Source organism: Nansenia antarctica, assembly GCF_963989245.1.
Source record: "Nansenia antarctica genome assembly, chromosome: 1".
Taxonomy (NCBI): domain Eukaryota; kingdom Metazoa; phylum Chordata; class Actinopteri; order Argentiniformes; family Microstomatidae; genus Nansenia; species Nansenia antarctica.
The window spans coordinates 38,128,456-38,143,455 of record NC_137674.1 but is presented as its reverse complement, the minus strand read 5'-3'; the positions used below and the strand labels follow the sequence as shown (position 1 = coordinate 38,143,455).

Below are 15,000 nucleotides of genomic sequence, written 5' to 3'. Positions count from 1 at the left end.
ACACACACACACACACAGAGGGATATGGCATTTAACCCATCGTACAGTGCCAGCAGTGTTTATCAAGCGGTATTGAACGCCGTTAGTGAGAATCACCGCTATGGAACAACTGACATTTGAAATCTTTTGTTGCCGACTGTAATGATGTGTGATGTAATGATGTGTGATGAGGTGGCCGAGGTCGGTACTCAAAAGGTAATTAAAAGGTCTTGCTCAGGATGGACAATTGAAGAAAGATTTATTCCACACAGCGCTGGGTGCGTATCTCAAAGGTGAGGATACGAACGCCACTTCTCTCTGAACAGTTCTCTCTTATAGACAGGATATTGATGACAATGCTGGCACCTGTCTATCACAAATCATATTCTTCTGACAAGTTGCTAATGTTGCTGACCTTTATATGGCTCCTTAGCCAACAAGAGCTTTCCCAACATCTTCCTAAGATCCTAGGTTTATTACATTCTTACACTCATTATGTGGCTAGTTGCTATAGCAACCAGTTACCTGACCTGCCTCACTGTACCCCACAGGGCTGTTGGTCAACGTTCCTTGTCCCTAAATAGTTGGCTGAGGGCCAGTTCAGGTTACAAGCTTTCAGAGCAGGCACACGGTTAATAATAGTCCATGGTACAGAGCTTACAGGTCATTTGTATAAGATTCTAAATATTTGTAAATTGGTCAGAAATGCATCCTAACACCGACAGAACTTTTGGGAATCCCAATTGCTGCAGAATAACAGATCTACAGGCCGATGAGCTTCGACAAAGAGGCAGTTGTATCCAGCACTGTTTTACTCTCTGTTATTGAGTTAGAGAGCAGCTGCAGGGAAGCGGTGCCAAGAGGGAAAACGCAGTGTGTGTGTGTGTGTGTGTGTGTGTGTGTGTGTGTGTGTGTGTGTGTGTGTGTGTATGTGCGTGTGTGCGTGGATGTCTGTCTGTGTGCGTGGATGTCTGTCTGTGTGCGTGTGTTTCTGTGTGTGTGTGTGTTTCTATATGTGTGTTTCTGTGTGTGTCTGCATCTGTGTGTGCTCATGGGTGTGCAAGTGCGTTTGATGGTTTCCACCTGTTGCTTGATGGAGTGTTTGGTTGGTGGTGAAAAGCGGAGAGGAGGAAGCAGAGGCGTACGTTGGTGTTCCAGGCTCTTAAGTGGCCCTTGAAGACAAGACAGAAACCTCTTTAGATCCTTCACGCAGGGTCGATAGTGTGAGCTACACACACACACACACACACACACACACACACACACACACACACACACACACATACACACACACACACCCACTCACACTCTTTCTCTGCAGGCACTTTGGTAGCAACAGGGGGACTGTGAAAAACTAATAATAATAACACACACACACTCCATTTTATGATGATGATGATCTTGCTTGCCGACCTCATGGTGTTTAAAAGAACTAAAAGGGCTTTTACCAGACAGACTCGGAGATGGGGCTTTCATGCCGGTTCCGGTTCCCAAACCTAATTTTTAACTGGCCGACGTGTTCAGACCAAAAATAAGTTGGTTCGGAAGCTGGAACCAGAAAATAGTGGTTCTGAGCAGGAACCAAAAACCAGAACCATGACATCATCAGTGGGTGTGTCATAGGCTGGGAAGACTAGCAAGAAGGAAGGAGAGAAAATGTAATGTAATCTAAATCTAATCATTAGTACTCTTAAACCCTTAAAAACCGACAGCACTATATGCGTTGGTCTCATTACCGTAATTCCTAAACTATATCTGCTATCGAAAGCAGAAAAATACTAAATATAAAAATACTAGAAGCTGCGCTTTCTACTACCCATATATGGTTATTACAGTAATTCAAAGCACATAAATGGAGAGCTGAGGAGACTTGAAGAGAGAAGCGGCATTACGAGCGAGCATTTTAGTGGTGTTTTACAAGCTGTGTTTTTATACTTCAGTGAGTTTGTGTACATATGTGAAATGTCACGTGTGAAATGTCACGAAGGTCATGTAGGGTTACCAAACCACCCAAAAGGTAAAACACAGAGAGCTAGCATGGGGCGACGATAGTGACAGTCTCTGCAAAAGTGTGTCTGTCTGATTAAAAATCATCAAATCATTCTGACTATCTTCCTCATATGCTCAGCAAACACACACACACGTGCGAACGCAAACTTAGTAAGCCATTTCTATTCTACTAACAGAGCAGCTGGCTAGTAAGAGAACGTGTTTAGAAAAGGTCTTTTGTTTTTTTTCATACAAAATTGTTTATTTCAGATACTGTTGTGGAAGATATTATCCTCGTTTCCAGTGAAGTAGCCGCCATCTTGTTGTGACATTTTTGTTTATCCTGCCCCTTTGTCACCCAACGTTGATGACGTTGATGGTTCCGCTTTTTTACTGCTTACACCTACAGGTTATATATCCCATCTGTGCCATATGTGAGAAAAAAATTAGAGTGGTGCATCAGTGTTTGACCTGGGAGTCGAGGCTATCTACTGTATACCTCAGTGTGTGAGCGTGTGTGTGTGTGTGTGTGTGTGTGTGGGTGTGTGTGTGTGTGTGTGTGTGTGTGTGTGTGTGAGAGAGAGAGAGGTCAAGTCATAGCAGGGGGCTAGACGGAAGGCTAATAAAGTGCAAATACCCAGTAACAGCCACGGTCTGTTTGATACCATCTAAGAGATCCTCAGGTCCCGTACCAGCAGGCTACAGAACAGCTTCTTTCACAGAGCTGTCACTGATGATCAATTCCCACTGATCAATCAATGTTGTTGCCCTCCCACTAATTATCTCTCTCTCTCTCTGCTTCTGCCTCTCTCTCATTCTCTCTCTCCCACCCCAGGTGTTTAAAGGAGAGGAGGGCGTGTTCCCCATCTCCGGTCTCCAGGGCAACACCGATTACCGTTTCCGTGTGTGCGCCTGTCGCTGTTGCCAGGATACGTGCCAGGAACTGTGCGGGCCGCTGAGCCCCTCCTCTCTGTTCACGCTGCGTCGCCAGGAGACAGCGTCGCCTGGGGAGATGAGCGCCTTGGAGACGAGCAAAAGGGCGGGTCCGATCTGGAGCGACGAGCTTCGCGCGAAAGTGTTGGTCGGCGCGTTCATCGGTCTCTCCATCCTCATGGCCTACCTATTACAGTACTTTTTCTTCATGTGAGGGAATTTAAAAACGACAGGATAGAAAGAGAAACGAAAAAGAGAGCGACAAATAAATCAAAAAAAGTAAAGAAAGAAATAAACAAAACTAAACACTTGAGAAGTACCTTCTAACGCTACGTACGCGCATTGTAGTCCAAGTATATATTCAGGCTTTCCTCGTCTCTTTTCTTCCTCCTCCTCCTCCTCCTCCTCCGTCTCCATCTCTCTGTTATCTCCGTTTCTTCTTTTTATTTTGATCAGTCTCTTCTGTTGTTGTAGTTTTTCATGTTTTTTTTTGTTTTTCTTTCCTCTATTTCTTATCGTAACGGATAAATGTCGAGGGAAGCCTTGTCATAGCTGCATCTCGGTCGGGAAAGCAAACTGATTATCAAGCCTTAAATAGCTGTGAGCAAAGCAGTTGCTCGTCAATACTGACTTGCATGTTTTTTATTCTGTATCTTTTTAAACATACGTATTCGATTAGAGAAAGTGTATTCTTCTTGAAACAGTCATTGCCTTACTTTTGTTTCTATGTTTTATTTGCATTTTCTTTCTTTTTTTTGCTGCAGTCATTTTGTCATTCAGCCATATTCCAATGTAGACCTCGAAGCTTTTGCCATGTATCCATCAGTTCCCTCTCTACCGTGGGTCAAAACCATGCAATCTTTTTTTACCTGCTCTCGCACACATGCACGCACACGTATGTGCGCGCGCGTACACACACACACACACACACACACACACACACACACACACACACATACACACCTGCATGCATCCTCTCGCACACACACACACACACACACACACACACAAACACACACACACACACACACACACACACATATATACAAAAAACTGAGATAATACACGCCTGTGCAATGTCTTTTAGGATCACAGTACTCTTTGAAAATCAATCCCATTGATCTCTTCTGCCTTCTTTTTTTATCATTCAGCTACCAAAGCGATGCAATCCACGCGTGGTGTAAGATGCTGCTATCCTGTGATTTTTATATCTAAGAAAAGAATGGAACCAGTAATCTAATATATACATTATATCAAATATCTATGATGCTATAAAGGCTATGTAATATAAAGTGATGTAGGGTTTGAAGTACAGTGTGAAAGGGAGGAGTCGACTCTCGGTGCTCATGTACAGGTCTGAGGTCAGTTCAGTAGCCAATGCCCCTGGTCCATCTTGTCCTTGGGCACAGATCTAGGAACAGATTACTCTGCCCCCCCAATCCTGACATTAACCCTATAGGGTGGAGGGGGGGGGGACTAAAACTGACCTTAGATCAGGCCTTAAGGGACAACTTTTTTATCTTTCGCTAACAGGGGAAGCAGGGCTCGGTTTGCGATTGGCTGCAAATAGCAGAGTGGGGGAAGCAGGGACGGGCATTTGATTGGGTGATGTTGCCTTCACCACCTATAGTCCCGTAGGACCGGATGCTGTAGCCACGCTATCAGATAGGTGATCGCCGAGCTCGTAGAGGTGTGTGTTGTTGACCAGGAAAGCATTAGCGACTAGAGATTAGCGTTGAGTGAGCTTTTTGTCCAGCGCAGTGCTGGTGTGAAGCTGTTAGTTTCTCCTGCTAGCTCCTGTCTGGGAATCGATAGCCACATCATAGGGCTCTTCTGTTCTCCTCTCCCCCTCTCTCCCTGTAGCTATCTTTCTTTTTCCTCCTCTGGCCACTTTACAGCTCTTCCCTCCATTCCTGCCCTTTTCTCTCTCTCTCATCATCTCACTATCTATCTTCCTCTCCTCATCTCTCTCTCTCTCTCTTCCTCCCCACATCTCTTCATCTCTCCATCTGTCTCTCTCTCTCTCTCTCTCTCTCTCTCTCTCTCTCTCTCTCTCTAAAGGTGCTTTATTGACATGTTGTCACAGCAGTAGTGAAGTCTCCAGTCTTTCATCTCTCCTCAGGCAGATATATTCGCTGAGGTGTGTCTCATCACTATCAATGATCATTATGCCAAACACCCCCCAATTAGAACAGAACAGAGCAGAGCTTAACCAGCCACCCTGATTCACCCTACGACCCCCCCCCCCCCCCCACACACACACACACACACACACACAGACGCACCCTACGACTCCCCCCCCCAAACCAACCCAAACAGACCCAAGGTACAGTACAGCCCAACAGAATACCCCACTGATCCAAAGAGCTACCCTGACCTGCCTGCTATTGACGTTCTCCCTCAAATGGGGGGGGGGGGGGGTTTATCAGTGCCCCTGTGCTTTGATTGGCAGTCTGTAATGTACCTCAGGGACATGGCGGCCTTACAGAGGGGAGATCGATCCCATAGTCACATGTCGCTGTCGTCACCATGGTAGCCTCTCACTCTCCTCTATCTTTCTTTATATCTTTTTCCTCATCTCTCTATCTCTCTTCCTCCATTTCTCCCCCCCCCCTCTCATGTTTATGCTGTATCATGTCCTCTCTAAGCTGTGCCTTGCTTGTGTCAGTAAGCAGAGTGGTTTACTAGCTCAAATACCTTTGCCAAAGTTGATGGGAAAGTCAAGGTAGAGTTCTTCTCTAGGTTTATTTATACTATATATTTGCATACAGTACTTTACATGCCAATTACAGTGCAATCTTCATTTATTTATTGTTTAAAAAAAAAAGATTAAGAGACAAGTGTAGTTATGTACTAATTTTTTTTTTCCTTCCTTGTAGCATGTTATTGTTTCTGTTTTGTTTTTATGGATGTTTATTAGATGTGTGATCAAGGCCAGCATTCCTAATCTCAGTAACCCTTTAAGTATTTTCTTACAGTTTTTGGGAACCTGTAGCTCAGTATATGTCAGTATCAGCATTTTTTTCTTTTTTTTTTCTTTCTTTTTTTTTTATACATGTAACCAAATGCCTTTTCATCTCCTTGTCTCAGGCGGCGCTGGGAGACCGGTCGGACGTCTGTTTCTGTATGCATAGAGAGATGTAGCAAGCCGCTAGGGTCAGGTTAAGGTGTCTGTAATGGGATATAAGTAGCTACCTTTGGCATTTTTGCTGACTAGTGTTATAATGAAGCTTATGATATCATACTGTTATTGCCAAAGCGGAGGCTTGTGTCCACTCGATGTTACTCTCTCTTTTTATCTAAAGGGTTCTGTGATCTGTTCCTCTGTGACTACACAGCATTACTATTATTATTCTCTCAAAAAGGAAAAACATTAACTTGATCTGTGATTATGCTTCTTTTTTTCATATTATCTTTTTATCATTTTTGATGGGGGTTTTTTGTAAAGCGAAATGTGCCATTTGTTAAATGTGTAGCCCCTTTTAAGGAGAGTTTTTAACACACTCGTGATTTCACACTGAAAGGTTAAAAAGACAAAAACAATCAAATCATGATTTCAGGCGGATGATGATGATTTCTTTTTTCCAGGCTTGTCGCCGTCGTATAGCAGTAGTGATTATTTGTATCCAGTATTTTGCTAAGAAATGATATTACAGAGATATATAGAGTTATAGTATGATGGTAATAAAGAAAATACGACTAACAGAAATGAAGCACTTTTTTAAAGCCAAGCATTAGTCTTTATGAGATCATGTATCGTGAGAGAACTGCAGTGCTTCTTTTAGCCAGCAGGTTCCTCTTTTTTATTCCAGAACACCGAACTGTCAGCGCAGTCTGTTACCCTCAGCAGCCTTGCTGCCAGTAGCATCACAGTGGCGTTGGTATCACCGCAGCATGGGCTGTGTCTCATATGACAGCTATTCCCTATTGAGTCTGCTACTACACCTGTGGCTCTGCTCAGAACTGGTGCACTAGGGAATATGGGGCCGCTTTCACAGACAAGGCTTAAGCCTATTACTGGACTAAATCACAGTTTCAATGTAAATACCTTGTCTGTGAAACCAGCCATTTAACCTGTCATTTAAGATGTTGATCATGGTGTGTCGACCTAGCCTGTGGCAGTTGGCAGAAAGATGTCTGATGTGTCCCTCTTGTCCGTGATGTTATGTGGATTCTCCTCCAAACCCCTGAAGAGCCAAGTATTGACAAATAATGCCTAATGCTAGGTTAGGGAAAGGCCCAATGTTAGGCCAAGTTTAGGCCAGTGATATTACCAGTCATTTGCCCAATGTTTGCCCAGTGGCTATATGTGTGGGCTGGGTACTCCCTGTGTGTTTTGATGCTGGTGAGTTGTTGGGCCATTTGAGTTCCGCTCATCCCAGCGTCCCAGCAACCCAGCGTCTGTGCCTTCTGATTGGTTCAAGTTTTTTTTTTCTAATTTTTGTTTGTTTGTTTTTACGTTTGACAGAAAAGTACAGATTTTGACTTTGAGAGATTGGCGATTGATAAACGTTCACAAGATTCACATGTATTTAACTATTTTTTAAGTCTGAAACAAAAAAAACAACAAACATATTTTTACCTCACAGTTTAAAACAAACATTCCAAGGTTGTCATGGTCTACGATTTGAAAAAAAAAGAGAAAAATCATACATTTCTTCTTGTATTGTAAATGTTAGACAATTTCATATGCATTATATAAAAGAAACTGCCATATCAATTTTAATGTATAGATTTTTGCAAATAATACCCTATGTATGTAAGACGTAACTGTATCGGTAGCGTATATATAATATATTTATGCCCAATAAATGTTTTAATTTTTTCTGACATTGACTGAAATCTCTTAATTTTGTGTGTCATGTTTGATTGCATATTCATACATCAGTAGCATACACTGCTTTACGCTCTGATTTTGCCTTTATTTATGTATGTTTCCTTTATTTAACCAGGTAAGTCAATGGGAACATATTCTCACCACCACCTGCCCAAGAAGGAGCAAGGCGCAGAAAAGAAAGACAAGTGACATTACAGGCAATGCAGACAGCTCTTAAGAACTCCAAATAGAAACAGCCATATTTCCAACAGACAGCATGGATAGAGGGCAACAGAGCATCACAACACAAAGGGGAAAGAACAGCTGGTAAGGGCTAAAAGCAGTCACATGGGTGGATAACCAGGTAATTTACACTGTTGATTAAACTGGGGAGGGGAGATAAATGGATTGAGATTTAATTCCTGTGTTTATTGTAGCCAGTAACAGCTGAGCGTTGAGATGTGTTGGAGTCTGAGTTAGAGCACGACACTGTGGGGACAGCCATGGAGAGCTGCAAGGCTATCTTTTGATGATCTAGTAAACAATAGGGGCTCTATTTTAAGCTGGCGCAAAATGGACGTACGTTCAAACGTAGGCGTATTGGCAATTTGTGTCAACAGTAACAGGTGAAATGACCATGGCGCTGCCTCGTCTGCCATCAGGTGGAGTAGAGGTAAAAGAGGCGTGGTCGCGGCATTGAGTGGGTCAAGTGCCTTAAATACCATTCATATTTCAGACACACCCCTAACTCTCTCACCTCACCCCCATCGCCAGCGTTTGCGCCGCCTGTTTTTTTTAGGCCTTTAAAATAGAGCCCTAAATCTGTGTGTAAACACATTTGTGTCTTTGATTTACAGTTTTTTACGATTGCTAACTCACCATGTTCAATACTGAAACCACAGTTTCACAACTCTTCATACAGTCAGCAGAGCAGAAACCCATGTGAACAAAACTTGTGACTCTTTCTCTGTGATTTGTGCATTGCTTTCATACAGAATGCATTCAATGACCACGTTCTCCAAAACCCATAACACTTCTCTCATTCAAACTCCCCCACTTGCAAAATACTATGTATTTGCAACAGATTTTTTCATTGCTAACATACTGTGTTCAAAGCTCTGAAGAACACATTCAAAACTGAATTATTTCGTGCAATTTTGCAGTAATCATATTCCTATCATATATGACAGAAAGCTTGCAATAAACAGTTTTTTTGCACAGTGTTTGAGTGTGCAGATGCTGTTATTTTGCACTCTATTGATACTCTTCAGTTCCAGAACCTCAGCAAAGTCTGATAACGGATGAGCGGTGGTATTTTCACTATTTGCAGTAATCATATTGAAATGTCTAGAAAATATTACAGTAGCAGAATATATACAATGAAATGAAATAGACTAGATGCATTGCCTGGGAAGACATTAGATGTGACCAGATGCAGACCAGAGGGTGGACCAAAATCCTCAGGAGTGAGACATTTTTGGTGTGATTGCTATTGTATTGTAGCCCTGGAATTTCTGTTTTTCTTTTTTATTTGAACTTTGCATCTTCCACTTTATTTTTCACTTTTCATTTTACACAAGTAAATGTAGTGTACTTTGAAGTAAATGTACCGTAACTTACTTTCTGCAAAGTTACTGGAAAAAAGGATAAAACATAGAATATAAAGGATAGAAGCAAAAGATAGAATAAAGGATAGAAGCAAATTGTGGCGTTTCTGATTCATTCTTGTTGCCTAATACTTTACAGTCAACTATTCTCTCTATGAATACTATAAATCAAACCATTTTTATAATGAAATATTCATTCTTGTGAAAATCATTCAAACTATGTAATGCTCCCTGTTGTTAGTATTTTGTAAGTCAGAATGTTATGAATGACAGTGTATGCTTCTGAGTGAACATTGTTGACAGTGTGTGGTTGAACGAGCTTCTTTTGAGACATGAATGAAGTCATTGGCCAACATGAGTGTTACGAATGCAGACTGTATGAAGAGTTGTGAAACTGTGGTTTCAGTATTGAACATGGTGAGTTAGCAATCGTAAAAAACTGTAACACAACAGAAGTACCATTTCTACCTCTTTGCAGTTACTTTTAACTATAGTGAGGAGTCGCTGATGCGAGAAGGCCCATAATCCGCAGAGAGGTCGTATTATCAATACCTTTTACACGACAATCTCAATCATTACCAATACAAGCTGGGTTCTGCCAGCTAAGGTCATGATTTGTAGAAGTATTTGGTTTGATTTCCATTATTCTCACATGTATTGTTCTGATAGATGAAATGTACACTTCAGATACATACAATCTGTCTGGCTGTGGGGACGTAATGAGACACATTCATTGTGTCAATAAGAAAAAGGACCAAAAAGCTCAATTGATCTACTACTCTACTGTATGCATTTTTTATCAAACAGCCAATTTCTTCGACCGATGGGGCTTCATCAGAACAAGTAATCCATACCTAATGGCCAGTGTCATCCTGCCATGTGCTCTCAGAGTGTCAGTGACCGTGGAGGGAAGAGGAGCACAAAAGCACAATCGTTTCCTCACTCTGTGATTTGTGCGAGAACATTGCCATCGATCCCGCTTCCTTTCTTTCCCTCTCTCCATTGTCTCAGGACAACTGTGTGTGTGTGTGTGTGTGTGTGTGTGTGTGTGTGTGTGTGTGTGTGTACGTGCATGTGCGTGTGCGTGTGCGTGTGCATGTGTGTGAAGCCAGCTGTAGTTTTAGATTTACTACCTAGCAGTAGCATCTCGCCGTATAACAGAACCGAGTAAATCACAGAAAAGCATTTCTCTCAGTGCTGTCTCCGAGAGCGAGGAGGACTGTACTGTTCCGCCTCTATCTGCATTCTCTCTCTCTTTCAATCTCACTTTTTCTCTGTGCTCCCTCAATCACTCCTCTCACTTCATGACTCATTCGTTCCTTATCCTCGCTCCTATAAAATATCAATCCCTCTTTCAAAACTCATTTGGTAGGGGGAAGATCTTCTGCTCTCTGTCTGGCTCAACTCATATGGGGGGGGCAGAGATGGGGAAGATAGTGCCTTTTGGGTGTATAACATGGAGACAGATGGCTTTGAGCCTGCCTGGGAGGTCTGTCACCAAGTGTGTGTGTGACCAGACAGAGGGTTAAATGGAGACATGCATCCTCTCAGTAATACTGCAGCCTTTCAGAGAGCCTCTGAGTGATGGTGTGTGTGTGTGTGTGTGTGTGTGTGTGTGTGTGTGTGTGTGTGTATATGTATGACAGTGTGTACTGTGCTTGATTGTTTAAAACACACATACTTATGATATTCTCATAAGAAAGAGAAGAGGTGGTAAGTGTTTTCCAAACGTTTTACTGTTACGAGACCATAGTCACACACATACAGTATTTCCCAGCAGATCCACACAGACCTGCCCCCAGGGAGATCATCGTGATCTCATCAACCATTCCTATGATATCGTATGTAAAGTAACGTACCTAGAATACGTACAGATGTTTACGTGTAAACTCAGAAGCACATAAGCACAGCTTAATATTTGCTGTTTCCACAAAGCACATGAGCAACAACTTGTGTGGTGGTTAGGCAATATTAGGTGTTAACTTTGAGTGGTTAAGGTTAGGGTTGGAGTAAAGCTTAGGGTTAGCCATTGTTTTCGGACGTTTAGGGTTAGGGTAAGTTGTCAGGGGAAAGTATTAGCAAACGAAAAAAAGAAACAGACTAAAAAGCCTTGGTTATACAACCTCCGCCACCCCCAACCTACCGCCTACCAAAGTATTCTTTTTTAAAAATATATTCCTAACAGTTCACAAATCAGTTGTTGTTGCCTGCTTTGTAAAATTGTTAAGTTTTCTGACTGCCCACTCTGATCTTTATCTTCATCTTTCGCTGACATTGTGTTATTTATGATATTGTACAAAATGATTGATGAGATCAGGCTGGGGAGATATTAACCAGTATTTACATCATGTTTTAATCCAGTATACATACTTGTACATTCGTAAATACAAGTGTTACATCAGTGTGTACAGTCATAGATACATACAGTAACAGAGTTACATTCTTCTGAGCTGAGGGGCCATGTTCGTAGTCCATGTTTGTAGTCATAATGGCGGTTGCTTTGGCTGTATTTACAGATTAAACCAATGAGAGTGCGGCGTTACTAAGCTGCTATTTACAGGTTAAGGCTGGCGTAACACCATTTTAAAATAACACAACAGGGCCGTGCATTGCCAAGGCATGGGAGAGCAGATTCAAGGCAATAGAGTTCAAAATAGAATACATTTCTTCCTCTGTCATCAGAGACATATGCACACGTTCACACACACGCATACGCATACGCACGCGCACACACACACACACACACACACACACACACACACACACACACACAAACGTGAGACATGCACACACATGTGCACACACTCATAGACACGCATATATATAGAACACACGCTGCACTCTCTCTCACACATACATTTACAGTACACACGCACCTCTGCCCCTCTGTCATGGGTACAGATCAGTGCCACAGGTTCTACAGTGCTTTCTTTGTCATCCAGAATACGGTTTACTTTATAAGGCAGTCGTAATGTTTTTGTGTGTGAGTGTGAGTGTGAGTGTGTGTGTGTGTGTGTGTGTGTGTGTGTGTGTGTGTGTGTGTGTGTGTGTGCATGAAAGTGTGATCTGTGTTTTACAGTACAACATGCATATGTGTCAGTTTTCAAAAGCTTTTGAATGTGTTGCATACAGTATGAGGTGAATAGCTGGTGGCACTTGCTGAAATCCAGTTGCGGTCAAAAAGGACAACAAATACTGCAGCTCAAGGTGTGATGGCACATTGAATCCCTTGGGCCTCATAAATGTTCTATCATTGTCTTATTTATGTCTTATAATAAATCTAATTCATGTCCTTTCAATGCCATCGTCTGAGCCATGACAGTCATTGTCACTGGTAAGAAATGCACAAGAGATGTATGGCAGCCCACTTCCCCCAAAATTCACAATCCCAGACTGACATTAGCCTTGGTCAGTCCAGCACGGCGATTGCAGGCAACGAAAACATCCAGGTTCGGTGTGAGAAATGTGCTCAACAAAACAAAAGTCCTGTTTTTATCTTAAATATGTTGACATCAATACAGATTTGATCATCCAGGCTGCCTTCTCCCCCCCAGGGTCCTATAGTGTGCTAGCATTCAGGTTGCCTGTTTGAGGTCCACTATCAACGCCGCCTCAGTGGCGTCTGCTACATCTACAGGCTGACGGTGGACTCGGTCCAGGCGGGCGAGCCCTCTCCCTTCATCGTGCTGGCGGTCCTGCCCCTGGGCAGCGGCTGCTGGGGATCGGTCAGGCCGAAGAGGCGCACGGCGGCGTTGCGGTACTTCCGGGACATGGTGTTGTAGAGGATGGGGTTGATGGCGGCGCTCAGGTAGAAGAGGACTACAGAGACCAGGTTGCAGTACTCTGACAGCAGAGAGAAGAGAGGCGAGCCCACCTCGGAGGAGCGTGACAGCAGGTAGCGGCCCACGTGAAATGGCAGCCAGCACAGCACGAATGCAAACACCACCATCACTGGATGGAGAGACAGAGGGGTGGGGGTGGGGAGGGGGGTGGGAGCGAAAAAGAGAGAGAGATAAGGGGAGAGAAATGGCTAGAGGATAAATTGTTAAGGGGGAATACTGCGGTCCACTCCCGTCCTCAGTATAGATCCCTCCTGCAAGTGAGCTCCACAATTAAACACTTGCATTTCTAATGTGTAATAATGACAAAACATACACATAAACAATCCATATTAAGCAAATGTAACATTATTTGAATAAAGAATGGAGTTTTAGAGGGTGGTGTCTGGTGCATTGCACACTTGGTCACCTAGGGCTAAGAGTGTAGTGCTGCTCAAAGCCCTATTCTTATTTAATCAACAACACTCATACTGAAATACAATGCACTTTTAGCCAATTGATTTAGACTGTTTTATGAGGAATATGTACTGTAGGTGTCACATGAATACCGGAGTAATGCGTAAAGCTTTATAACAACGTAGGTGGCATCCTTATACTGTAGGCTACTGTGTTAAGATATGTAAGTGGATCTATCCAATTACGCACCGTGCGTACAATGTTAGTTTTAAATATAAACACAACGTTTAATGTTTTATTTACCCAGCCTTTCCACCGTTTGTCACACACAATACATGCGCACTGGAGTGTGCGGAAAACAAACGATTGCACAGCGTTAGTTATAGACTCACCGCTATGTATGAATTGTCTTACCCAACATTTTGATGGTCTGCCTGTTACTCTTTTCCCTGTGTGCCACACAGGGGCCAATGATCTCCCGGCGTCTCTTCCACAGGCGGCGGCCTATCAGGCTGTAGAGCACCGTCAGACAAAACACCGGCAGGAAGAAGTAGATGGAGCTCAACCACACCATGGACCCCAGCAGACCCGACGTGATGGCGTACTCCGTCATCTTACACTCGCTGGTGTCCGGATCCGCCACCATCTCACCGGGCCCGGCCTCGTCGCGCTCCACTCCCACCATCACGAAGACGGGCCCCGCGCTCAGTAAGGACACGACCCACAGCACGAGGATGAGCGCGCGGACGCGTCGCTTGGTGACCAGGGCTTTGGCGCGCAGTGGGAAGCAGATGGCCAGGTACCTCTCCACAGAGAGCGCGGTGATGTTGAGGATCGTGGAGTAGGTGCAGGACTCGCTGACGAAATAGAAAAGCTTGCAGAGCGCGTCGCCGAAGCGCCAGGGTCTGTACTTCCAGAGGCGGTAGAGGTCAGGGGGCATACACATGAAGATCAACAGGTCAGACACCGCCATGCTGCAGAGATAGAGGTTGGTTGTAGTGCGCATGTCCCGGTATTTACTGACCACCAGGATGGTCATGACGTTACCGGTTACCCCCACAAGGAACAGCAGCGCGCAGATGATGGTGATGCCCGTGAGCACGGGGATGGGGAAGGAGTTCAGCGGGGGCTCGAGCCCCCAGTAGGACCCGTTCCCGCTCTCCTCCCAGCTGCAGTTGAAGGAGAAGCACTCGGAGCGGTTGGGCAGTAAGTGCATGCTGCTGCCGGGTCATTCACGGGCCAGTTACGGCTCCCCGGGTGTGGGGCTCCTCGTGGTGGCTGTCGCCCTGTTCGTTCCCCATCGTCGGTCCTCTAGGTAACGGTAAATGTGAGTCCACCGATGCGTAAAAGGGAGATATATATTTTTTTTTTTTACCGAGAAACCTCAATAGAACCCCCGTGCACTCTTATCTAAATTGCGTCAATGTCCAAGAAACGCAGG

The 15,000-nt window shown here is 43.9% G+C and overlaps 2 protein-coding genes across 2 annotated transcripts in view; one reads left to right on the top strand and one right to left on the bottom strand.

Moving 5' to 3' along the window:
- The window catches only part of LOC308149650 (fibronectin type III domain-containing protein 3B-like), a gene marked incomplete at its 5' end in the record, with an annotated part of 19,060 nt that extends 11,329 nt beyond the window's left edge, over nucleotides 1-7,731 (top strand). Inside the window, one exon of the mRNA XM_080522539.1 lies at nucleotides 2,804-7,731. Coding sequence (XP_080378665.1) covers nucleotides 2,804-3,115 — 312 coding nt within the window. The 3' untranslated portion in view covers nucleotides 3,116-7,731. The remainder of the gene's footprint in view (nucleotides 1-2,803) is intronic.
- A 5,224-nt stretch (nucleotides 7,732-12,955) lies between these two features.
- On the bottom strand, nucleotides 12,956-14,775 carry ghsra (growth hormone secretagogue receptor a; the record flags this gene model as incomplete). Its single annotated transcript, XM_080544732.1, has 2 exons — nucleotides 12,956-13,275; nucleotides 13,974-14,775. 2 exons carry the CDS (start codon nucleotides 14,773-14,775, stop codon nucleotides 12,956-12,958), a joined length of 1,122 nt encoding a protein of 373 aa, XP_080400858.1.
- Between the last annotated feature and the right edge of the window lie 225 nt (nucleotides 14,776-15,000).